Consider the following 27,995-nt stretch of genomic DNA (forward strand, 5'->3'; position numbering starts at 1 on the left):
CTCTGAGAGCTGAGACCTCTTTGAGTTAACCATACACAAACAAAAAACTTATTGGCATAAAACTTGAAAAATTTATTTAAAAAAATATTTTTTCTCGTTGAGACTAAATCTGATCATCGATTCATTCACTGATAACAACGTTCGTCATTTTTAAGGGCTTCCATTAAAAAAAATCTGGATAGCAGTGTTCAGGAAATAATAGTAATCAGAGCTTTTTGTTCTCAGAGAATGGAACGAAATTAGGAAGACATTTTCGATCATACTTTTGATGGTCTCCTTTTAAAAAATGAAAAAGAATTTTCGGTTATAACATTTTAGTTTTGCCAAACGATAGTTACATTTTTAATATAGACAAGAAGTGATATTTAATATTTGCATTCGAAGTTTAAATTTTTAAGACAAAATTTCATAAGGAAGAATCACGGATTATATCGGAAGATTGGATATTCAACTATCAAAAACTGAGTTTTTTGTTTTTGCTATTGCCATGTTGAATCTTATAATCTGGACTTTTACTTAAAGATAAAAATTACCTTTTCATTTGTTTCTTATCTTTGTTCTCTTCCATATTTTTTATTTTATTATCGTTTTTATTCCAACCTTCTTAATTAGCTATGGATCAATCAAATCTTATTTTTAATATTTTATTGATCGTGTCAGCAATTTTCAGTGTTGAGTGCAATAGTACGAGAGCAAGAAATTCGCGAAGTGCACGTGAAGGAGCTCTTCGACTTGTAGGTGGCAGAAATTCCTATGAAGGGAATGTTGAAATTTTCCATATAGGAATATGGGGAACCATCTGCGACGATGAATGGGATATAAAAGAAGCAAACATAGTTTGCAGGCTCTTAGGTATGGGAAATGCAACGACAGCGACACATAATGGTGAATTTGGAAGAGGAAGAAGTAAGTGTTTTTTTTTTTTTAATTTTAAATAAATGGTTTTTCAATTTAGAAATTATTATTTATTTGTAAACCTTATTCTCTATTCACAAAGCTTATTTATTCATTAAATTTTATTCAGTTTTCCTGACTGTTAAAATATTAAATGGAATGCATTTATTTAAAATTTCATTTTTTTATTTAATAAAATAGAAAAATATGAATCTAATAGAGTTTACTATAGATTACTGTATGTAAAAATTAAAAAGTATATATACTACCTAATAAAAGCAGAAGTGAAATTCCTGTTTTGTAGATCCTTAAAAAAGTATCCTGTTAAAATATTAATATGGAATGCATTTATTTAATCTTTCTCCTTGTAATCAAATAAGATTGAAAAATATGAATTTAATAGAGTTTACTATAGATTACTGCATGTGCAAATTAAAAAGTATATATACTACATAATAAAATCAGAAGTAAACATTCTGTTTCGGAGATCATTAAAAATTAAAAAAAAACTTTCTAAAAATTTAAATTTTAACATTGATAGTACGCGATTGAATCGTTTGATAAAAAATTAATTTCCAAATTAAAAATTTTTTACAGATTGTGTGAAAAATTTTAAAAATTATTAAAATTAGAGGAAAAATTTAAGGAAATGAAATTGATGTAATTAAAATAAGGCATATTTTTTTTCAGTTTTGCAGCGTAAAAATCAATTTTATGAGGTAATATTTGAGGAAAGCATAGTAAAAAATATCGAAAACTTGCTTAATTTTTTATTAATTCATATTTTTATTAATTTTTTGACATTGACCTTTCTTTTTTTTTGACGAGCACGTGAACTAGATTTCACCAAGATCTAATATAGATTGTAAATTTATATAAAAGACATACGAATGTGCATTCACCTGTATGTAAATAAAATTTATTGACTTAAATTTGCTGTTTAAAAAAAAAAAATTCTGAGCAAGAGTTTATATATCTAATTTTTTTCCTTAACATTTATATCATTTAAATAATTTGTAATGAATTTTCATAATGGTATATTTATATATTAAATATATTTTTATTTATTTAGTTATTCTATCTATATACTAAACATATTTTATACTACTTTGCCAGTATTATTTAATATCAAAAAGTATTAAACAGCCATGTGTAGATTCGTGTTATCTTTTGAATTTCTTTAGGATATAATGAATAATTTTTCTCATAGGATAATCTTGTTTTTTTCACAAGCTCCTAATAATTTAACTGTGGTAACGTGCACTTAAAAATTACGCTTAATAAAAACGTAACGTATACCCAGGAACTAAAATAATAAAAAGTATTTTTGCAAGATATAATTAAAAATATCTAAAAATTTAAAATTAGAAAAAAATTATTTGACAATGAAATTGGTATTACTTAAAATCTTATTTTTTAACTTTTAAAGTAACATAAAAATGATTTTTTTTCAATAATATACACCAAAGTTACTGAAGGAAAAAAAAAGAATTTTAAACATGTTATTAATTTTTAACTAAAAATCGAACTAAAATTTAGAAAAAAATGTCTTTATTAGTAATTATTTCCTACCTAAAAAGTAATTACGTGCCAAATTTGGTAATTCTATGTCCGCCTGTCTGTCTGTGAAGTATTTTGATCAATTCAAACACTTCCCTGTGTATTTAATTTCAGATATTATTCATATTTTAATCAAAAGGCATAACTTAATTTATTGATAGTAGACTAACGTAAAAGCATCCTTAGTTGAAAAGTTTGAAACTTTAGTTTACTGCTACAAATATGTCAATGAAAGTTATATGATTATTAGCTGTAAAATTATTCAGAAAAATCATTTTTAAATTAAATAATTTTATGACCTTTAATAATAAATCGATTTTAAATGTTCAATTTAAAAACAGATTTTTTTATAAAAAAATCTGAATAATCTAATTATTTAATTCTGATATAGTTTATATGGACGTTTTTGGTGTGTAGGATTTTAATTGGTGTGATTGATTATTAATGATCAATATTTATAAAAAGTGATATAAAAATGTTCCATTATAGATGAATTTTGAGTAAATCAATATTAAAAAAGGCTCTATAAAATCAGTCTAAAAATTATCAGTGTTTTTTTAAATAACTCACTGTAACACATGCTGTAAATGTGTACTTCCCAGTGTGTATAAAAATGTGTTTTCCATTCGGAATTTTGAATGACCTTGTCCTACTTACATCATTCTTTCAGATCCTTATGGTAGACATGTTAAAAAAAAAAAGAAGTCAACAACAGATGTTAGAAAAGAATCTATCTCTTATTCTTACCAGCATATCTTTATTAATTGTTGCTTTCATGTAATTAATGAGCTGTACACTTTTTAGTTTTATGATATACAGCTTTATGAAAATTATTTGAGTATGTGTTTATTTGTTTTATAATTACGAATATAATTTTTTAAATAATTGCTATTTTGACTTTTCGAATTATCTCTCAGTTTGTTTTTTTAAATAAAGTCTTGTTAAAAGCGATTGTAAACAAGAGTTAGAAGAGAGAATGATTAAACGCATTTATGCAATATTAATTAAAATTAAGCTGTTCTCATGAGAAATCATACATAAAGTGATTTAAACCTCTAATCCGAAACATCAATCCTCTAATTCTCTAAACTTTATTATTTATCTTCGTTTGTATTTTTTCTTTCCAAAATTATCATATGGCAGCAATAATATGTACACAAAAAAATTTATTTAAAATCGTCACAATGCGCGTGAGTATCAATTCAAGATTGTTATAAAATATACTTAAAGTTAATTATTTTTTTTAGATTAGACAAAAAGTTGTATGAAAATAAGATAGGTGTCACTGAACAATCTTTTACTTCTTTATATACGAAGTATACAAAAAAAAAAAAAAAGTAATTGTAATCGTCCAAAAAAAAAAAAAAAAAATCGAGATTTTGGCGAATTTTTACCTTTCAGAATTCTCTGATTCTAAAACATTTTTGGAATAATATCTATATATCTTTGAGCACGATAACTCAAAAACGCTCTAAGTTAGGCAGATAAAATTTGATGTGTGGTCAATGTAGCTATCCGATTATCTCAAAACAAGCCACACAATAACTGTAATAAATAAATTTAAAAAATAGAGGGAGTGGTCTCTTCAAAACTTTCTCATATATACTTTAATGCAGATTTTATCCCATAGAACGCCTTACATAGCATTGGCGCATGATAGTCACGAAATCATAACTTTGACGTGATATTAGTATTTTTATTGAATCTGCCATTTCATCTTTGGCGAGTTGTTTGGCAGTTAATCTCTGGCATGCGGTTAATAGTATCCGAAAATCGAATTTGTATTTTAGATGCGTTTTTCCCAACAGATTGAAACAAAAATTTGACACAAAGCTAGGCTTAATTCTATACATCAAAGTGTCTACACTAAAGATGTTAATTCTGAGCTTGAAATTTTGATAGATTTTAAATTAAAAATCTAATTGTCATTTGAAAAGTTTTTTTCGTGGTCAGCATTACCTACGAAGAAAATAATGCCATATTTGGTAGGTCTGAGAGTCAACGATCTCCTCTACAGAATGTTTTGAATTATATTTGCATCATATATGTGGCAACGCTCAATTTATAGATAGAAGTGTTAGACCAAAAACATCATTACGTTAAAAATTCCAGTGCAGAATCTTTCAAAAATTAATTATTATATCATACTTCCCTATTGGGAAAAAGATTGGATCTGATTCAAAGTTGCATCACAAATTTCATATATAAATGCTCGAAAATTCATAAAAGGAAATATGTTTCGAGCATAATTGCTTCCCGATTCTATGACTACGTACAACTCATTCTTTAGCAATTGCAATCGAGTCAGTTTAAGTGGTATAAGCCATATCATCATATTTAATTGTACATGTCCTGCGCTGTGTTATGACGTTACGATCTATTTCCCTCCAGGCTATCTTGATCATTAGGCAAGTACTAATTGGAGGGGTAGTCTCTATCCAATACCTCTAATATTCTTTTGTTTCTCTGGCCACTCTCCGGGTATTCCCTCTACATCTAGTGGGCTTATTTTCCTTAGAAAGAGGTGTAGTGGATTGCAAAAGGAAATTGGCTCTTGCATTTGACGTTTCACATGAACATAACTTTATGCCATTGAAATAATTTTTTCGCAAATAACTACCATTCCATAATAGAGATCTAAAGACAGAGCTATTAATTAGTGGCTAACTTACTTATAAGAGGAAATTTCTATGTATGTGTATATGTTTACTCTCTATGAAAGGAGTTTCAGATTTAGAGCTCCAAATTCAGCACAAATACTCTTATAAAAATGGGAATTGGCACCTCAAAGCGACATTTTTTAAAATTATAATTTGCTAAAAATTAGATGAAAAGTTGACGTTTTACCACCATAGTTGCTAAAAAAACTACAACACAAGCTTGATTTTTACATCCTTTTGGTATTTAAAAATGTTTTTTTTATGCCAATTTAATTGCTAAACAGTTTTTTTTTCTAAATTTTGATAATTTTTCCGTTTTTTTTTTTTAAATATTTTTTGCATGATTTTCAATAATACATTTCATTGTCGCAATAATATGTTTTCATTGTTTTTCCTAATATTGAATCCCATGATTTTCCTTCATTGTAGAAAACTAAGAAAGAAAATTTTAGTTTATCATCTGCCTAGTTTACAGGAAGAATCAAACTGTGATATTATATTACAGGAAAAATCAAACGGCAGTATGAAATAGATTTCTCAAGACATTTAAGTTTTCAATGGCATGATGCCATGGGACACGATTTCTTTAAAAAGGACTCACCCTTTGTTGTGAAAATCATGAATATGAATATATACACAAGTGATTTAATTTAAATTAAACGCAGCAATAATTTCTGGAGAAGCAACTGGTTGCCAGAGACAGCGCGTATTTATTTAAAAAAGAAATGTTTTTTCATTAAATAAATAAATTGAATTCTAGAGACATTAAAAAATAACTAATTAGTTTTTTTCATCATGTTTTTAAATAACATGACTAATGGATAACTAATGATTTACTTTAATAGTGATCTTTATCATCATTTCAATTTTTGATGATACTGCAAACACTTTTTTGTTTTGACAAAACTTTTCCTTTTTCTTATTTTTTTAACAACAAAAAAAAAATTATTGAATAACAGATATTCTCTGTATTCCGATTCATCTTAAAAAGCTTTTATTAATGAAAATCACAAAAATCCAAATTTCTAACTGTAAACTTTCCAAACTTTTCCAAAGATAATAATAGAAATGTTAAAAATTTGTAATTTGCATTTTATTTATTACTGTCATCCTGTATAACCATTTCCATTTCTGTCATATGTTAATATTTGGACATAATTGTCACCTTTATTCAGGAAAGATATGGATGGATAATTTGTACTGCGAAGGACACGAGAAAAGATTGCAGGACTGCAGATTCGATGGATGGGGCGTTAACGATTGCTCTACTTCAGAAGCAGCAGGAGTCGTATGCGAATCCAAGAATTCTACAAAATTTCAAAGTCTAATATCAAAAACTCCTGCAACAATCAGGCCAAAGTTAGAAGTAAGTTTAAGAAGTATATGGTTCATAGCTAAAAAACGGTACTTTTCCGTTAGCCGGGCGCAAATGTCGCCAATTGTGAATCAAACGCAAGCCAAGTCGCCAAGAATAGAGCACGTGGCAGTAAGAAATTTGGCGGAGTTCCTTTAAAATTCTTCTACACATGTAGTTTATAAAGATAAATAGCATCACAGAATTATGAGAGAATTCTCATTCTCTTATAATTAACAAAGTACGAATCATGTCTTTTTTTTTAAGTACCGCTTTGAAACTCTGCCAATGCAGTGCCGTTCCACGCATGCATGTTGAGTACATGCATCTTGTTCGATAGCCACAGACATAATTTCGGAAGAATCCGACTATGTTTATGTCTGTTTATGAATATTTAAAAGATTCAGTCAATAGAAAATCTCACTGATAAGGAAATACATTCTATCATTCGTTTTTCGCCAAAGATGTGAAAAGAACCTGAAATTCATCTTCAGATCAGTGAAATGTATGGAGGAAAAATTAGGTACGAAGAAATGGTAAGAAAATGAATTAAAGCATTTAAAAATGGCCACACGAGTTTGCTTGATGAGGAATTAAGCGGTCGATTTTCTGTTATTACTAAACACTTGGTGCAGAAAGTTGATAGAAATGTTAAAGAGAATAAAAGCTTTATGATTTTAACTTTATCTATTATTAATAATATCCTCAAATTTCAAGAAACGTTCTTTATGCAACTGTGACAGTACATTTAAATTATCATAAGCTGTACTCATGCTGGGACCGAAAATGTTGACTAAGATGCTGAAAACCAAAAGTTTAGTCAATGCTTTGAGTTTTCTATTGAAATATCTTCAGCTTAATGAGGATTTTTTAAAACTGAATTCCTGAAATGGCATCATTCAACATCATTCAAGAAAGTCAAGTTCAAGCTTACTATTTCAGGCCGAAGTATCATATGTACTGTGTTTATGAGATAAGTCAGTCAGCCATCTAACTCTCCGACCCGCCACGAAGGCACACAAATTTAAACCATAAAATCTGAATGACCGGACCACCGCAACAGCAACATTGGCGGGAACTGTGGTTGAGTCCTAAGGGCCGACACCGGCTACTGTACAACCCTCCCCGAAGGAAGTACGTCCCGTCATCAATAGGAGGAGTCAGATCCCCCACCTATTAGTATACCCTCCAGGGTGGCGAGATTCAACCACCATGCCGGAAGCATCTTATCCTCTTTTCGAGGTGCCCCCCCCGGGGGTCTAGGGCCTTAAATAAATGAATTTTTAATATGTGATTTTATGTCAAAAATTGTAATTCTATGTCAACTTTTATCCAATAAATTCTGAGACTTATTGTGATACCGAAACTAAATTGTGCCGTGCAATTCAAAACAAAAGGCGGGGCATGTTGAGTAAAGGGATTGTATTGCATCTATATAATGCCTGTCTAATTGTAGCTAATCATATCCAAGATCTTATCTCATCACTTGGCTGGAAACAGTTTGATCACCCTCGGAGCTGACATGATCTAACGACTAGTGACTACCACTTGTTTTTGCATTTGAAAAAGCACCATGGTCTTTAAAAAGATCATGTTGCATTAATTATCAGATTCGGCGATAGGATGAAATGCAAAATACCTTAATTTTAGTGAAAATTATGTTGAAAAGTAGAAATTCTTGATTTTTAAAAATGTATTTTCGGATCGAAAACTTAGTTTTATTGCCAAGAAATTCTTAAATAAATTCTTATTTTTGTTTCGCAGCTCCACAAGGAGAAAAACATCGAAGTTCGCCTTGTAGGCGGAAGGTATCCAACCGAAGGAAGAGTCGAAGTCAAGATCGGAAAAGGTGACTGGGGTCTAATATGCGGGGATGGGTGGAGTCTTCTCGAAGCCAATGTAATTTGCCAACAGCTGAATAAGGGCTATGGAAATGCGGCCGTACAGGTACCATCTCAAATATGAAGTGAATTTTAATTTTTGTGTTTGGCAATAATATTTACGTCTTTATTATTTTTTTTTCTTAATACATGCACATGGAATATATATATAATTAGATACATGCAAATTAATGTATAGTAATATTGTATATATAGAGAAAATAATATAAGCATAAAAAGTACAACAGTTAAAAAAATTGTTTTTGTGTCTGTGTGTTAGTAGAGTTAACTGTTTATTTATGTAGTAAAAGAAATTTCAAAAACGAACTCTAGAGAAATTTCATAAAACTATATTTTAGAATTTATTTTAAGGATAGAAAAAAAAAATGCTAGCAGAAATGCATAGCTGGAGAAAAATTATTTTGGTGAAGGTGTTATAAATATTGATAAATTAATTTATATAAATTAAATTTTATTGATCTAAATTAATTTATCTTGATTTATATGAATTAAGATAAATTAATCTATATTAATTGAATGACTAATTTGTATTTCATTGAGGTTTTTTTATTATACAAAAATATTTTTTATTTTATATAATTATTTATATATTTTTATTATTTATTATTAATAAAAATATTTTTATTAATATTTTCAGTGTCTGCGTTTGTTCTCAAGAGCCAATAACAATATTAAATGCACTTATTTTCATCCTAGTTGTTACTCCTAGAGTTAAAAATAATTTTTTAATTGTGTAAATCAAAGACAAAGAATTTAAAAATAAAACTGTCATAGTAATAAAATCAGTTTCTAGTGATAACTTAAATACAGCCTAAAAGTCTTTCTTTTTTCAGATAATATTATCTAAAGTTATCGCTATAAAACATCAAAATTGCAAAATAAAAATAAAGATAACAATAAAAAAAATTAAAAAACAAACAAATGATAAATTGTTTTAATGGCTTTCGGATTATTTTAGATGATTTTTTTAATTATTATTATCATTCCCGGTTTAATATTTTCAGCTATACAATAATAATTATTATTTTTGATTACATATGAGATCCAGTTGATATGATATTAAGTTGTTGGGTTTGTCGTATTATTTGCATTGTGCATAAAAATATCTGTTAATAGTAATATTGAAACTTAAAAAAACAACTCTTAACGGAAATTTATAAAATATTACAGTATTTTTTTTAGCTCACCTAACTCTTCATATCTTTTGTGGCATTTTATTTAAATTTTAGAATCTCAATTTCCTTAAAGTAGCGGAAAAGTTTTTCTTAGAAATTCAAAATTTTATTACAGTTTTCTGATGCTTGAATATTCCATTCCAGAGCTCTTTCTTCGGTGGAAGTCATGAAAAAATCATAATCAGTGGAGTGAAATGCACTGGACGTGAAGCAAATATATCCGAATGCACTTATGAAGCATTTGGAAACAACGTTAACTGTCCTGGACGTGAAGATAACATTGCTGGTGTAATTTGCGCTGCTGGTAAGTAAGCATTGATCAAGACATATTTAACCAGCGGGAGGGGTCTCTCTAAGACTTTCTCACATATGCATTCAAATAAATGTGTCATGTCAGAGAACGCCTTGAATGTACTTTCATACAATAGTTAAGAAATATTGATTTTTGGCTTGAATTTAGCGTTTTTACTGAATCTATCGTGTCATCATCGATGAGTTTTTTGGCGATTAATCCCTGGCATGCGGTTAATAGTATCCGAAAATCGAATTTGAGCTTTAGACACGTCTTCCTCAATCTATTGAAATAAAGATTTGATAAAAACTATACTTTTTGTCACAAAATCTCGTATCAAATTGGATATATTGAAGTCGCAGCGTTTTTGAATTATCGGGTTTACATGTTTCTGAAAGTATAGACCGACATACAGACAATTCGATGTTGATTTATACTGGTATCTACACTAAAGATGTTAAATCTGTGTACTGAATCTTATCTGGCTCTCTTCGTTTTGTAGTTATCGTGTTGACTTATATTCGAACAGCCGGACTGACAGACTTCCTCTGAACAGATTTTACTCAAAATTTGATATAAATCTGCAAATTTGCTGTAAAAACCGAATATCAATTTTTAAACCTCTAGCTCAAAGCAATTTTGAGTTATCTTGGCCACATAGTGACAAACGGACATTTTCCAAAAAAGTTTTTTTCGAACTCGGAGAGGCCTAAAACTTCTAGATTCGTTGAAATCTCGAGTTCTAATATTTTGAGGTAAATGAGAAAGTAAAAATGACTGGGTAGAGGGTAATGTCTGACTTTCGAAATCTACTTACATTATTTTTCCAGTATGTTTTGTTGAAAGAGTAAAGTTTATATATATATAATTTAACTGCAACTTTTTGTCTATTCTAAATGCTATTTTTAATTTGTTAAGTTTCTCTTCGAAAATGTATCAGAAAATTAAAACAAAACAGAAATAATTCATAATTTTTCATCTCTAATTTTCGTTCGGAGGATTTTTCTTTGGAAGTTGAACCCAGATCAGGACGGCCATCAGAGGTCAATGAGGAAGTGCTAGGCAGTACGATCATGACAAATCCCACGTTAACTTTCACAGACTACTGCTTTAGATAACATTAAAAGGCTTGGTTTCGTATCCAAACTCTCTATCTGGGTGCAACAGGAATTAAACGAAAAAATTTAATGGGCAGAATTTCGATATGTTCTTCAAATCTTGCTCGTCACAAAAGGATACCGTTTTTGGGTGACTTTGTGGCTGGAGATGAAAAGGATAGTGTATAAACACGTGGTTGAAAAAAAAGGCATATATTTACAAAAGGAAGACATTACCGTCCACATCCAAAGCTGGCATGCAGCAGGAGACGGTTATGTTGTGTTGTTGGGACCGCAAGGGTATAGAGCACTATGAGTTGCTGAAAGAAAATGAAACGGTCGATGCTGATTGTTATTGTTTGCAACTTGATGTTTTGAATAAAGAAATACAACTTAAACGTCCATCCTTAGCAACAGAAAGAGTATAATTCTTCATCACGACAGTGCTTGACCATACGTGACAAGAAAACCCCCACAAAAAATTGCAGAGTTGGGTTGGGAAACTTTACTTCAGCCAGCATATTCTCTTGATATTGCACCATCTGATTCTCATCTGTTCAGGTCGTTGCAAAACTCTCATGATAGAAATAAATAGTATACAAATTATGAAAGTGTCTAAATGGCAGTGGAAGAACATTTTGCTTCCAAATCAGAGGACTTCTTTTCCAGGGGGTTAGATAAGCTGCCAGAAAGCTAGCAGGCAGTTGTAACTAACAAAGGACATTATACTTTGGATTAAATTTTAAACAAAAAGTGAATTTTTTTTTTAAAGACAGAACTTTTCCTTACACCCAATAACATCACTTGATAAATATTACATCTCCAATTTTAAGCATTTGTCACAATAAAAAAACACTTCCGACATGCATTAAATTTCATATTTAATTTTATTCTTTCATTTACCATTTTCAGAACTGCCTGATTTGGTCCCTGATGAAGTCGAAATCGAACGGTCTGCATATCTGGAAGACAGACAACTGCTGTTTCTTCAGTGTGCTATGGAAGAAAATTGCCTGGCATCAGAAGCATACAAATTGGATAAAAATGATTATGGTGAGTGAAAATTCCTTCATCCATTTAGGAACCAATAAATCTAGTGATTGGTAATGATAAATACTTAAATATGATCAACTTACCAAATCTAGATCAAATAATCCAATTTTATTAACATAGCTCTGTATTCTAGTCGTCTTTGGTGACCAACTTAACTTTTGGATTATTGGCTTTTGGAGCAATTAAATTATTATTAATACATCTTTTCAAAAATTTTATCAAGCTGAAAAACTGAAAATTTCGAATTTATATTTTATTAGTCTTATCAAATTATTGTATATGCAAATTGAAAAATATGTATAGTGTGAAATGAACGTAGTGAAAATTCTATTTCAGAATTATTGTCGATATAAAGCAAATTTTTTTTTTCATTTTAATATTGACACACGCACGTAATTGAGCATTTTTTGGATGATAACATATCATTAAAAACATCATTATAGGTTGTGCATCAAATTAAATTTAGAAAAGTTAAAATAAAGAAAACATGTGCGGAAATGAAATGGATATCATTATGAAGGTAATTGTTTGGGATTTAAGATAATGCAAAAAACAATTTTTGTGAGATAATACATTTGAAAGATATGATCATCAATTTCACAGTAAATAGTAAGACACAGTGATTAGCCATTTGGCGAGAGTTAAGCCTATTATCGTGCTCGATTAATCTTTGACGCCTGTTTTTTTAAAAATTTTGTTGTGTCTTCTTTCCTCTGACTGAATGGAATTTTTAGAGGATATAGCAGACCTTCTTCAGATCATTTCTAATAAAATTTTGTAGCTCCATTAATGTACGAGATGTTGAATTCTCTAAACGGGTCAGCTAGAGATTTGTTTACGTTTAACTGTTTCTATTCGATAATAAATAATAACGATTTCTGTGCCACAAATTGTAATGTTTTGCATATATAGGTTTTATGGCACAATTTGTTTTTACTTATTTCGACGCCTTAAATGCAATTAAATGTAACAAAAACATTTTTAATGAAATCAAATTAATAAAAAATTTCTAGAACTGAAATTCTTTAATGAATTATTCATCTTTCTACAGATATAAAGGATCTGTCTGTCTTCCCCCCCCCTCCCCCCAGTGAATGAGATGTGCAGAAATAAACAAGTATAATTTCAAAAACGAAAAAATAAATGATAAAACGGTTTCATTGGAATCAAAGTTTATTCTTTTTTATAGTTCTTCGATAAATCTCAAACAGATTTCAAAATCAGATAATTACATATATGGATATCATACATCATTGAAAATAATAAAAAAGTGGCAAAGCCAATTATGTGTGAAGTATTTACCATTTTCTTAAATGTTTGTAACATCTTTACTTAAACATTTAGGGTTATAATTTCTAAGCTCATAACGTTTCAAAATTTTATCATCTTTAAACATAGTCTACTTCATTTCCTTTTCTTTGTTTAACAACAATTAAAAATATGTATATAAATCATTTTATAATATTTATGTAGCGATTAACGTTTTTCTTTTTCAGCATAATAATTTATTTCTCACTATCATAAACAAATTTTAAGTGTTTGGATTTACTAATTATGTATCACAGCTTATTAGTTCTTTTTAATTCCCTTCATATTTCTTTTGAGCGCTGGGGCATTTGCCTCATTATATGAACCAATGTCACTAGTAAACCTCGCAATTTAAAAGTTTTTATAATTCCGCTAAGAAAAAGAAATGTTTATGCACTATATTTTTACTTTATAGGTTGGCTATATGAACAAAGGCGCTTGCTTAGGTTTACAGCAAGAATTGCAAATGTTGGCACAACTGATTTCCGTCCATTTTTGCCAAAACATGCATGGCAATGGCATATGTGTCATTTGTAAGTATGCATTGGTAATTAATAAAAACTCTGTTAAATAGCACTCATTTAACCTTAATGTATATTTAATTTAATTTCTTTACCGCAATAGTCATCTTAATTTACTAACCCTTCAGTGTAACGCGCAGCCATTTGACTACATGTTTATATTTCTATTTATAAATTTCACATGACTGTTTTAAAGGATAATTCCCTTCATATTAATATATTCCCTTCAATGAATGTTTATAAATCTTTTTTTTAAATGCTTTTTGATAAAAATTTGTATAAAAAAATCTAAGGATTATAATAGCTATACTAGAATTAAATTTAAACTGGAAATTGGGAAAAATACCTAGACGGTTTCATATGCATAGTTCAACCATTAAAATTACAATTCTAAATACTTTTTTTTTTGCTGAATAAAAAATATATTGGTAAAAAGGGACTTTTATTTTTATTTAAAAAATGTTATGATGTAATTTGTGTCACTAGGATATTATTTAATTCATAATGTAGCCATTTGGCCGATTTTAATTTTTTTTTTAATTTCACAGAAAAGTAATTTAAATATTTTAAAAATAATTTTCATGAATTATATGCAGTTATTCAAAACACTTAACTTTTTTTTAATTTTTTAAAAACAATAAAAAAAATAATATATTGTAGATTTAAAAGAAAATTAATCTTTTATTAATTAGAATTCTTTTGTTTAAATTGATAAAGTCGTTTGTCATTTTGTCAGTTGTTTATAATTAATAATGAAAAAAAAAAAAAAAAAAAAAAAACAGAATAAAACTAATAAGCCGTGAAGCCAATCTCAACCTTTTAATTGTTTTGTTTTCTCTACCATTGTAACTAGATGACAACTGCTTCGTTAATGTATTATCTCATTGAATCCGATGAAAATTTGTAGAGCAATTTAGCTATTTGTACTTTACACAGATTTTTTTAAATCAAATTATTGCATCTATGAATGATTTAGTTTTGTCTTATAAATTTAAAGAAGCAATAATTCGATGCATGGGGACGAACATTTTAATGTTTATTGTATTACAACTTTCAAACATGATGAGCAAACTTGGAAGACAAGTGATTAAGCATCCAAATTTCGTCATTTAATTCTTCGTTTTGGAAATGAAACGCTATTGTGCTAAATGGTATTTAATTCTGAAAACGATGAGGCGAAAATATACCAATAAAAACAACAAAAGAACCTTTATAAACAATTTTCATAGTAATTGTTTAAAACAACGATTATAAGCCATTTATCACAACAGCAGTCTGAGGATCGGTGAATTCATTTAGTAACACATCAGACATGTCTTCAGCAGCTGTAGAAGTTCTGGCAACAATCTCTTCAGATACAAATTATTTTCATAGTGCCAAAATCGGGTGATCAGGGGGTCAAATTACTAATCTACTTCACCATGGAAAAGTGATGTCCAGAGAGTATTTATTTCTTGTCTAAAATTGACTCGACCGATGGTGTATTGAATCGGAATCTCATACGTAAAATCAATATGCTGAAACATTCTACAGAATTCTACCAAGATCTGTTGCAGGAAAATGCGGCAGTTAAGAATAATTACTATAAGGCGGAAACAAAATGAGATGCTGTACAATCAACAATATTAAAATTTGCATCCTTTTCCTTACCCTTAATGAATCTGTGTGACTCTCCCCCCCCCCTTGTCTGGAAAATAACAGCCTGAATAACTCATTTGAGGAGTGACCACACTGCAAACTACCACGTAAAATGTTTCATTTAGTGCATACTTTCATCTTTAAATTGCTAGTTCATCTTTCTTTTTTAACTGGTATATCGCAAAGACTACTATGGCCCCGTGGAATCTTTTCTTTTTGTCACAATATCTCCATTCTTTACACATGAATATGTCGACAGGCTGCAGAGATATGGACCATATCTAGTAAAACTATTGAATGGAATCTAATCACACACAAAAAAAACATATATTTAACATGGATGATTCTTAATCAGTTGAGGCATTTTAACCAATCACAAGTTTGTCCTGCATGATAATTTCTTTGGTTTAAAAATTCAAATCAGTAACTGACAAGTCAGGAAATATCTTCCAACAAAAGACAGAAATAAATGAATAAGTAACAATAATCATAACATTTGAAAGTTATAGTCGAACTACTCTGATAAATAATTATACACATCTCTCAGAGATAGAGGTTTAAGGCGTCGAAAATTTGAGTAACACTCTCCATTTAGTAGATTTAATCTGCTTTAAAATTTTTCTTTGTGTACACTGATTGAAACTGAAACCTAAGGCTTGACAAATAAAATGAAACATTCGTCCATTTATTAAAAGCCAGAGTCGTCTGGCAAACAAATAGTTTCGTCTGGTTTACAAAAAAAAAAGTTTTTTGTTATAGAGAAGGCTATAATAAACTTACTGGACGATTTATGTTTATAAAAGAATCTTTCACATATTAACTACCTACCAGTTTATTACCAAACAGTTCTCGCAAAAATTCGGACAGTTTTTTGGCGATCGGTCGACACCCTGTAATGTGAAATGAGCCAGAAGCATTGAGCAACCTTATACATGATATGATCAAAAAATATAAGGACATTTTTGGATCACCTCCAATGCAGGCTAAACTTTCTTGATTTTTTGGCCGCATAATATATATATATGTAATATACTCGAATCCTGTCGGCTAAATAATATGTAACATATTTTGGTTTAAATAGAATGCAGGTTGAACAAGCAGTGAAAAGACTTTGTATTTCTAATTTCGTTTTATTCTATTCTGAATGGCAGGCATGATTTTAATAAGAAGGCGCAGCGCTGCACAAAAAGCAGAAGGCAAAAAAGGGACGAATAAATAATCACTAGTCTTATATAAGATAGGATTTCTGGCCAGGCACCAATTCAATACACGTGGGTGACCTTTGACACTTTTTCAAGGGTACAGAAGACATCACTTTCATTTGATACGTAATACTGATAGCACATTATTTTTACAGACGAATTAATTAAATCGAAAGTGGAATTGGATCACAAAATAAGATAATATTTTGGAATGAAGTTACGATGGGCTAAATTCAGATAAAATCTTAGAAATTAATTTGGAATTGAAGAAAATTATTTGACCTCATCAAAAACTCATCATGATTTGCAAGTTTCATGATTATTTTGTATGCTGAACGCCATATTTACATACATTTTTGTAAAACTAACAACTATATTCAGAAAGCGTACACTTTTTTTTTTTTAATTTAAACTTTTCACCGCATGTCTAACTGCTAATAACATCTGGAATTTTCAACAAAATTGTACGAAACATAAAGAATTTGTGATAGTATACCAACGGAGCATTACATTAAAATTCAAAAATTTTGAATATTCAAGGAAATGTGATTATTTGTTGTAAATAATTTTTTTATGTGGCATGCTTGAAATATAATCTATTTTCTGTCATAATTTTTTAGCCAGATATATGAGATAGTTTAGAGATAAGATTCCAATACAATACCATTAGCCCTTTCAAAGGATGCGTCAGCGTGTATATGTCATATTTTTGCAATTTTTTAAAAATTAAAATATTATTTTATAGCTTTATATAGCTACTTAGCGTTCTTTAAGTTTTTTACAATACCAATAGATGGCAGCACAATAATTTGAAAATATTCTACTATACCACAAAAAATTAATGGCAGAACCATGTTTTAACATGACGGAAATTACTTTATTCCTAGAAATTTTATTTTTCCATTCTAAGTATTATTTTTGTGTCTTTCATGATATAAAATCTTCAAGTCTCTAAAAAGTTCTTTTATTTAATTAAAAAAAAAAAAATGCCTTTGAATTTAGAGTTGAATTATGTTACGTAATGAGGCTGACACCGCACATCTGATGGCATCACCAAGCCATCCAGCTATTTATTTTCCCATGGATCGGCGCAGGTGTTCTTTTCTTCCCGGATATCGGTATTCTTTCATCAAATTCCTTTACTTGTTGGAAACAATTTTTTTCTTTCTTGTTTATAGTAAGGGACGTGGGAGAAAAAAGGCTGAATCAGAAGTTTAAAAAGAAGGCTTCTTGAAAATATCTTCATAAATAATTCATATGTTCGCTTTTATTTTTTCTTTATATTTAAAACTTAATTATTAGAGTTACTTGCAAGTACAAATTATTGGCAAATATTTGAATGGCGGAAATTCTTGAAAATATCTTGATGTGCATAAAGCTTTAGCTCTTTTTGAGGCTCTTCCATCTCATGAAGGATCTGAAGCAAGTGGTGAGAATTCGTCAGATGACGAATACATACAACTTCAATTTGATTTAATTGCGATAAATGAGAGAGATAGCCATTCTGAATAAGAGGAGTAATGTCAGAAATACAGACATCGTTTGTCCTTCACAAGCTCGTGAAATTGTGTGGCAGCGAAAATAAATCCAAAAACAGAAATTCCCGAGTTTTCGGAAAAATCGACCCTTGATTTCATCATTAGAAGATACATCTCCCGTTTAATTGTTTTCATTAATGCTGAATGTTATGTTTATGGAAAGCATAGTGTTCCAGACAAATCTTTATGCCACTCAGATAAGTAACAGTTTTGTGCCTTTGAATTTAAGAGCTATGCAATGTTTTTGGCCATAAATTTATTAATGGGTATTAAAAATTCCCTAGCTATAGGGATTACTGGTCAACACAGGAGGAATTCAACGATCCTTATATCTAAGCTAATACCAGTGAAGACATTTTCCTGGATTCTGGAACATTTGCATCTAAATGACAGTAGTATTCAAACCAATAAAGGAGGTAATAACCTGGATAAATTGTACAAAATACGACCCTTTCTCATCGCTCTGAGCGATTTTTGTCTGTTTCTATACCTGGAAAAAAAACTGACGAGTCGATGATTACATTCAAAGGTCGTAGCTCATCGAATCGGTATACGTCCCCAAAGCCTATCAAACTTAGGTATAAAATTTGGCTACAATTGGACTAGAGTGGCTTTGCCTGCCAATATCAATTAATTTACAGGCAAAGCAAATGAAAACGTCGAAAGAAACTTAGGCAATTGATTAAACTCTGGTTGGAAAAAATCATTGTATTTTTATGGACAATTATTTCACCTCGCAAAATCTTTTTACATTTTTGGAACAACAAACAATTTTCACTTGAGATACTGCTATAACAAAAAAAAAAAAAAATTACTCATAAATTTATCAGGCGATAAACTGCTAGAATGTGGAGAGTTTGAATGGGCACCGAGTAATGATGAAATTTTATTTTTGAAATGAAAAGATAGGGGATCCAAAAAGAAATGTGAGAATATTCTTTCGATTGGAAAAGGAAACAGCCAGAGTTTGAAATGTATCGCAGAAAGAAAAGCATTAGACAATGACACAAGAGCCTGTCCTCGTATATTAATTCAATACAATAAAAAAAAAAATGGATTTGTGTATTATTTCATTTAATTGAAATTCAAAAAGATATTGGCATTATAACAAGCTGATTTTTAATTTCTCACAAAGAAAAACTAAATGATGAGGGTTTTTCTACAAATTGATATTTTTTTAAATTTGAATAATCGAATAAGTGTATTGAATTGTATAAGGATTCAAAATATGCATAGTAATAAATTGCAGTAAATTTTATTATTCACATTAATAGCACAAGCATTAGAATTGTAACAAGGTATAACATTATATACACTAAATAACTGAAAGCATCCGGATGTCTTTATACTCTGCATATCCTCGGAGGCGTCAGTTACTAACAAAGATTGAGTCCATCCTTTGATGCAATAATGATTGTTACTCTTATGAGGAAGGCTATCCACACGTTTTAAGAATGTTTTTACAGAATAGAATTTTAAAATAGAAAGCTCAATCACTGATGTGAAAGGTTTGCTGTCTATTTCGAAGTCAAAGGTTCCAATTCATTTTTATATTGAGGAATTGAATTAACCGAATGGATGTCTGGATATTGATTTCATAGAACATCAATGAAATGAAAAGAAACTTCAAATTCGAGTTAGATAGCAACTTTTGCGGATTTGTCAATTAAACAAATGATTAATTTATATGTTAAAATCGTTCTTTTTCAACTTATGAAAAGAATAACTTGCATTAAATGGCTATTAATTTCCACCACAGCAAAGAACTTTTCTTGAATTTAAATCTGAAACAAGTCTATTTTTATAATACCGTTTTACACGAATTATAATAATTCATGTTTTAAACAATTCAGTTTTTTTGGTTTGCATTTCATCTACAGCTTGAAATTACGAACTGGAATTTCTTTCATGAATTATTTTATTCTGTGCAGGCATTATCACAGTATGGAGGTTTTTGCTCATTTTGATGTCATCAATAATCGAGGTGAAAAAGTAGCTGAAGGTCACAAGGCAAGCTTTTGCCTAGAAGACAACAACTGTTTACCTGGAATAGAAAAAAGATATGCTTGTGCCAATTATGGAGATCAAGGTATATCGGTTGGATGTTCAGATACTTATCTGCACACAGTTGACTGCCAATGGGTTGACATAACAGACCTGCAGCCCGGAATATACAAATTTAAGGTATTTTAAAATCTGTTGTTTTTAGTAAAATGTTATCTTTTATTAGAATTCCCTAGTTAACAATTTGGAAAAACTAAAAAGCACAATACAGATTTTTTTTTTTATTCACTGGTTCACTTACTTTAAAAAGGGAGGGTTTTCATAAAATGAAGGCTATAATGTCTGGCTTACATAGATATTATAGCCCTCAGTGTTTACCTACTTTTTTTAGATATTTATTTATTACTTTGCAAAGACTTAACATAAATTGTTAAGGAAAACAATTTAAGCATATAAATGTGATGCAGTGATGTAGAAATAATCTTTTTTCTACATCACTGATTTATGGTGAATGCAATTTAAATAAGAATTATTTGCAATTATTGAACTAATTGTGCAAAGTGGTTAAATATCTGAATATGTGGTAATTAATTATGTTGTTGACGACCTTGAGTTATAGGTGGCTAATTTTTACAGGGTTCTATTTCTGGAGACATTTCTGGTCATAGCAAAATAAAAGCAATATTTAAAAATTTACATATTATACATTTATTCACAGTGGAATATGATCTATGATACATCATAAAGAATTATTTTTACTACACTTATATAGAAATGATTGAAATAATTTTTCCTTTTTTTTAGGTTTCCATAAATCCAGAATTCAAAGTAGCTGAACTAAATTATGACAACAATGCTGCTGTGTGTACTATGTACTATAATGCTGTCACAGTACGCATGCTGAATTGTACTTTACAAAGACCATAAATACAATTTTGATGCAAAAGCAATTGAATAAAAAATGGTTTGAAATATGTAATAATTTTTTTAATGATCAATGATAGTATAATAACATTTGTTCTATATTACATAATATCATAACAAGTTTAGAAAATATCTTAAAAATACATTTTCAACTTTGATTCTGCCTCATCTATTTCTTCATCTTTACTAAAGATTAAATGAAATTTCAAGAAACAGAAATAGTGAGAGAAGAAAATGTAAATAATGCTTTCCTTTTTAATCAGTTAAAAAAAAAAAAAGACAGTTAAGACAATTACACAGTAAAAAACAAACTATATGAATTTTTGGAGAAGTTTGAGAATTTTACCCAAATGAATACTGTTTGCTATGCAAATGTGAAGGAACTGCAACTCAGTGCAAAACGACTATTTATAATGCAATAATTAATGTAAAGATATATTGTACATGGTTTTTTTAATGTTTTACAAAAACAGCTACATTTTAAAACGTGAATGTTGGTACTGATTGATTCTTGCGTTACTACTTTAAAATCTGTTGTTTCTCTAAAACCATGCATGGAGTAAGTTATTCCTGTCTTGCTTATTCATAACAAATATATTCATCATAAGAGAATATGAATGTAAAATTAATCAACAGAGTAAAATTCTAAAGCTTTCATGTTTGAACATAAAAATGTTAATGTAAAAATAAATTTTTACATAATTGTTCACATTTTAATACATATAATTTACACATAAAAGAATTTTAATAAATCAAAATTATATGTTGTATCAATTCAACAACAAATTTAAATAGTTATGACTCTTTTACTTTTCTGTAAAAAAGCTTTTAGAAATAATCTGGAAAAATTTAATAGAAACAGTTTTTATATACTAAAATATAATATATTTTTATTTTAATTACTTTGTCTTTTTTTAGTCTTTAATTGATAATACATTATTATAAGCTTCATAGAGTTTTGAATTCCATTTTTCTTGAATGAATAACAGATAGGGCTACCATGCATATTTAATTAAATTAGAACATTGTTACTGTTAACAATATTTCAAAATTCTAGCACCCTCAGGAAGTCAGTGAATAAGCAATCACTAAATTCTATCGTTGCACACATGAAACAAGTCAGGTTATACATAAATGTATAAACAGAGGTGAACATGAAAATCAAGCATACTTCATTACATGAATCTTTCATAATAATAATTACACACACTAATATACATTATAATATCAGTTTATTAATTGAGATACGACTATATTCACAAGACAATCATCATATAAAGTTTTGATCAAAACCACATTTATTCAAGATTTATTGGCATCATTGCAAGATTCTATAAACAAAACTTGTATCATGCATATACTCTGAACATTTACAAAAAGCACACTCACTGAAATATTCCATAAAGTGTAATGAATTCAATCATTTGGAATAATAATTTAAGATTAAATACACCTAGTGTGACAATAACATACAAAATAACAACATTATAAACTCGAAAAGGGATGGGTTTATATGCAGCTTCAAAACTTCACAGGACAAGATGTGGTAGATGAGGGACTTCAGAGCTTTTGAAAACAAATAGCAAATGTCTTATGATGGTGGTGATCAGTTGATGTTACTGATCACTATCTGATTCAAATGACCAATGAAAATCGGTCTCCTTTCGTTGTCATTTGTCTGCTTCTTCAACACCTGCTTGAGTCATTAAATCACCAATGTTTTTCTCTAAATCATCTATGCGGTGACCCATATCATCAAGTGCTGAAGTTAAAGAAAAGGCTAACAAAATATTAGAAATACCAAAGAGAAGACACTGCAGAACTTATGATATTTTAAATGTTATATACTTAGTTATTTTCTAACAGTGAAACTTCAGAAATGCTTTACTGCATATATTATTTTGAGTACTCGTATATTAACTATATGACATTAGCAAACTTTAGGCTTTACATCATTAATGAGCATAGTCAATAAATTAACATGGCATTTTTGGTGGTTTTTTTTTTTTTTTTTGTGATTAAAAATGGCTGCAATAAAAATATTTTTCGCATTTGTTTAAGTGATTAATCACCGATATGCAGCTAATACACATGTACCTTATTTTGATACAGGCTGTCAACTAGACAGAGAAATTTGTAGATGTTAATATTTATAAATTAACACCATGTTAATGGCGAATACAGTCAAATTATTTTAGCTATGATTGGCATGACATTTATGATACTTAATCATTGGTTGCAATAAATGTAATACCTTTTTTTTGCAATTAATTACTGACATGAAGCAAATAACAAGTACCAGTACAGGATCTCCGCTTTTCCTGCATAAAAATTCAAATTCCTTTAAAATGTTTCCTAAGGCGACTCAGTATTTTTAAGACAATCTGAAATACAATGAATGATATTCTAATAATAAAGTAAGTTAATTATTTTGTTCATAGAACTTGTTACGAAAATAGTCCGTGCACTACAAAAACAGCTGTACATGAAATTTCCATTTAGATTGTACAAGCATTCTGAGTTAGCCTTCATTAATAATGACATAAAAAAATTAAAATTATAAATAAAAATATACAATTTAACATTATGAAAATTTATCGATTATGAAAAATGTCTTAAAGAATGAACATGATTCATGTTTTAGCCAATACTGTACTCTTCATAACAACTTAAAGACTATAATAATTTTCTTTCAGGGGTCTAAAAAATTTTCATATTTGAATATACAAAAATGCACCAGGTAAAGAAAACACCATTACAAGAGAAAGAAAAATTAAAATTAAAAAAAAAATTCTTTAAGCATTGTTTCAAATTTTTCCTCGATACTTTCTAATTTTTCTCTTTTGCTGAGCAGCTAAAACTGTTTAACTGATAGATCTATTTTATATCATTTATCAACTTGGTTTTCTTTCCTAATTTTTCAAAACTTTCTCAGTTCTTTAACTATATTTTGCAGGCATATTTTCTTAATTATTAGTATCATTAAAATAATCTTTAAAAAAAATTTTAAAGATCAAGGAATTCTGTATAGGTTCTTTAAAATTATCATAATATTTAATAAAATGTTAAAAAAAATATAGATATGAATGTCAAATCTTCTTAGCACTCTGACACCATAAAAAATACTTTTAAAATATTATGAAAAATTAAAAAAAGGAAAAGAAATAAAAGGATATTCCTTGCAAGAATCTGATCAGACATAATTTGAAATTTATCTTGCATCTGTTGCAGCAAACTCTGCACCTGAATAGAAAATAAAAAAGATTTAATCAAATTATTATGATCAATCCATTGCAATGGAATAAAAAATTATTAAAAAAAAAAAAAATTAAATGACACAATTCTTTATTATAGGATTTAAAATTTTAAAAATCTGAATTACGAACAAATAAATCATTAAATAATATATTTATGCACTGAGTTCATTTTAAATCAAAAGACAGAAAATTTACCGAAAATAAATATTTATAAAGTCTGAAAACTGAGTTGAAATAGTTTATATAATCTAAATATTAAACTTTCTCCCTTTAAAAGAAAAAAGGCCTTTTTTCTCTCTCTTTCATTTCCCGCCCCCCCCTCTTTAAATTCTAAATATATAATTTTTAATTTATTCATCGATTTCCTAATTTTGTTTCATAATAAATATTAGTCACCTTTGATATACAGCTGGCTTGTTGGATTATCGATTAGATAAAATTTCATTTGAATCTTTTATATATAGTTTAGTCTTCCTCAGCAAAATGTTTTTAACATTCATTGTGATATATGCCTTTCTATTTTCTGTCATTTCAACTAAAATTGAAGTTTAATTTTAAAAAGGAAGTTGTTAAATTCCTAACTAAATCCAGTAACATGTTTGTTGAAATGAAAAATATCCATAAAAAATACAAGAATAGAAAGTTGAATCATTGAATTTTGAAGTTTTGTATGCATTACAAAATATAGTTCAAGTCTAATGTAATATGTATTATTCAATAAAATTTGATTTAATAAAAAAAATCAATGCATTACAAGCATTGAGTTAAAAGAATAATAATATAAAAGTGTTAATAAAAGGAATAAAAAAAAATGTTCCTTATTTCTTACTTTACAATATAAACATTAGCCGAAATTATCACTTAATTAAAAATTTTATTAAAAATATACAATCTATTTCATATGAAAATTAAGCTGAATTTTCACATTTCAATCAATAATGATAGGAAAAATATCAGCTTGAAATATTAGTGACAACAATGAAAATACTGTTGTAAAATATACTTAAAAGAATCTTGGAAATTAATTAAATAATTATGGCAATTAAAGTGGTATCAATGATTTTTTTTTTTTCAATTTTAAGATGGTGTAAAATTTATTTTTGTGCTACAATATTTATTGAAGCTATTACTAAATTTAAATTAATTACAATAGCTTTGGGATACACATTCTCAACTTTTAAATTATGCACAAGTCAAGTTTGGTTGCTCTGTGTCAAACAATCTGGCCTACAGTGCCTACAGTGCATCATCACACAAACAGAGTCTCCTTTATTATAAGACAAAATTTTATCAAAAAAAAAAATTAACTGCCATAATAAGTTTAAAAAAATTAATTTGCCAAGATGCACTTGCATTCAAATCAATTATTTGCATTTTAAAATATTTTAAAAAGATGACTTAAAATTAGTAAAAGAATATTATATAATTATGATGGTATAGGAAATAGAATATTTCTATGACATCAAAATGATAGCAGATGAAAGAGTATTTCAGCAATCATTACAAAACATAAAGAGAATGTCATTAACTTGGCAACTTCAACAAAATATATTAGAAACAAGCTGCCATCAATTACTCACTTAATTATTTACTATATTATACAATTTATACAATTTGATATGCTGAGTAAGATGAAAGTACCAACAGCTAATAGATGCTATGAAATGGATTAGAATACACAAAAGAAAGAATGTACATGCATAAAGTGTAATAGTATTAGAACTATATGTTGATGCATAAACAGAGCAAAAATTATTAAAGCTGCACTTTAAGAAACAAATGAATTTGGCAAAATATTCAATGTCTTTTCACTACTAATATCAATAGTAAACTTTCTGGCATTAAAAGTATCTGTAGTAAAATTTTCTATGTTAATAGAGAACAAAATATGTAAGTTAATACTTTATTGAAAAAAGATTGGTATTCATTACAAAAAGGAAAGTATTGTTATAAATCATATTTAAAAATTTGTATAAATTAGTTGAAAAAAAAGTTGTATGATAATGAAATTTAAAGGATTGAATAGGTAAATAGAGAAAAAAAATTCTCTATATTTTGGTATACAAATTATAGTACTACAAAATTACAGTATATTAATAAAATTTCTCTGTATAAAAATATTTTGGCAAAAAAAAAAAAAAAAAAAACTGCAGTCAAAACACATTTATAGATTTTATTCATAAGATTAGACATAAATTAGATAAGAGAAAAAAATGCTACATCAGTTCTTACTGTTGTGGAAGCTCAAGGAAAATTGGTAAATTGTTTTGAGGAACACAATAAACAAATGAGTCATAAACTATTTTTAGTTTCAGTTCTGCAAATCCTAATTTGGAGCAAGATTTTTAAAAATTTTATAGTGGTTTAGTCCCCAGTAATATAATTCTTTAAATAGAAAAAGAGGTTCATTTTAATAGGATACATGAAAAAAAGGGAGGGGAGGGGCAAATAGCAACAAAAAAAGAGTGAAGTTTTTACAAGTACAGTATTAACACATTTTAATACAATTATTTATACATTTTCTTTTTGTTTCATTCTTTTAAATCTTTATTATTCTTCAAAAAAGATCAATCACTATAAGTTTTGACCCAGAAATATAGTCTAAATATTTATCAAATTTATAACTTTAATATTGTAAAATATCGTTGAGAATAATATTTTTATATCATGGAAAATGTTACAATTTTGCTTATTTATAATTAAAATATTAACGTAAGATCTAATTGAAATTAAAAAATTAAAAATGATCGAGAATCAGACAATAGGAAAAAAGTACCCTATTTGGAATGCAGTGAAATGAATATAATGATAGCGGTAAGTATCAGAAATTTAACAAATGGGTAATGAAAATTCATAAAAGAAAAATAATTAAAATTATATTCCTCCGGCAAGTATTTTTGAATCTGTGCAAATAAATACTTTATATTACTATTTAAAGCAGAAGATTACGGAACAATTTAATATATAGAAGTCTACAGTTAAAATTACTAAAAAAACTATCAATAATTTTTGGTCAACAAATAAATCTAATTTTTTAAGACACTACATTTAAAGAGCTCAATACATTTTGCTTTATGTTGTATATATGTATGTATTAGCAGATACAAGGTGTGTAAACCATCTCTCTTTTCAAAAAAAAAAAAAAAAAGAATAAAGAACTAGGTAAGTCAATTGGAGTTTCGCAATAACTTAAACGTTGTTCAGTATAATTTAATAAATTAACAGAATATATAATACATTGCACAAAAAAAATCTGATGAGAATCGAATTACTTTAATGTACTATTAAATTTCTCTAAATTTAAATAATATGCTCGTAAAAAACTTTACAATAAAATTCAGCAAATGCCAATTTGATTGAAATATAAGCAGTAGCATGATACTGCTTTATAAAGAATAAATATTTAAAGCAAAGAATTAATCAATAAAGTATTCTCACATATTGGGTTAAATCATGGATACTTTTGGGATCAGGAAGTGGTTCGCCACTTGCGCTACGATTTAATTCAGTTTTCATTTCTTGAGATTTATTAGCAGATGACTGATTGGTGTCCGCCATTATTGATTAATAAACAAAACAGAATAGAAAACATCTTTCTTCAAATACCATTGAAGTAG

General features: G+C 28.3%; 2 protein-coding genes across 2 annotated transcripts; one reads left to right on the top strand and one right to left on the bottom strand.

The window, feature by feature from the left end:
• Positions 1-21,179, top strand: LOC129988310 (lysyl oxidase homolog 2A-like). The gene is made up of 8 exons (XM_056096511.1): positions 1-906; positions 6,290-6,480; positions 8,233-8,415; positions 9,689-9,848; positions 11,846-11,986; positions 13,710-13,827; positions 20,125-20,377; positions 21,002-21,179. The coding sequence occupies exons 1-8, from the start codon at positions 615-617 to the stop codon at positions 21,122-21,124; spliced, it is 1,461 nt and encodes a 486-aa protein (XP_055952486.1). The 5' UTR covers positions 1-614; the 3' UTR covers positions 21,125-21,179.
• On the bottom strand, positions 19,433-27,995 carry LOC129988313 (heat shock factor-binding protein 1-like). Its single transcript, XM_056096513.1, has 3 exons — positions 27,817-27,995; positions 24,298-24,364; positions 19,433-22,880 (listed from the first exon to the last, which is right to left on the bottom strand). Exons 1-3 carry the CDS (start codon positions 27,934-27,936, stop codon positions 22,792-22,794), a joined length of 276 nt encoding a protein of 91 aa, XP_055952488.1. The 5' UTR covers positions 27,937-27,995; the 3' UTR covers positions 19,433-22,791.

The sequence above is a fragment of the Argiope bruennichi genome, chromosome 10 (assembly GCF_947563725.1).
Source record: "Argiope bruennichi chromosome 10, qqArgBrue1.1, whole genome shotgun sequence".
Taxonomy (NCBI): Eukaryota; Metazoa; Arthropoda; class Arachnida; order Araneae; family Araneidae; genus Argiope; species Argiope bruennichi.

Coding starts and splice junctions, on each gene's coding strand:
- LOC129988313 (XM_056096513.1), bottom strand. CDS start 27,936: ATGGCGGACACCAATCAGTCATCTGCTAATAAATCTCAAGAAATGAAA. Junction 24,365..27,816: donor TCCATGATTTAACCCAATAT/GTGAGAATACTT, acceptor TTTTCTATTCAG/GTGCAGAGTTTGCTGCAACA. Junction 22,881..24,297: donor TGATCAGATTCTTGCAAGGA/ATATCCTTTTAT, acceptor TAACTTCAGCAC/TTGATGATATGGGTCACCGC.
- LOC129988310 (XM_056096511.1), top strand. CDS start 615: ATGGATCAATCAAATCTTATTTTTAATATTTTATTGATCGTGTCAGCA. Junction 11,987..13,709: donor ATTGGATAAAAATGATTATG/GTGAGTGAAAAT, acceptor TTTACTTTATAG/GTTGGCTATATGAACAAAGG. Junction 20,378..21,001: donor CCGGAATATACAAATTTAAG/GTATTTTAAAAT, acceptor CCTTTTTTTTAG/GTTTCCATAAATCCAGAATT.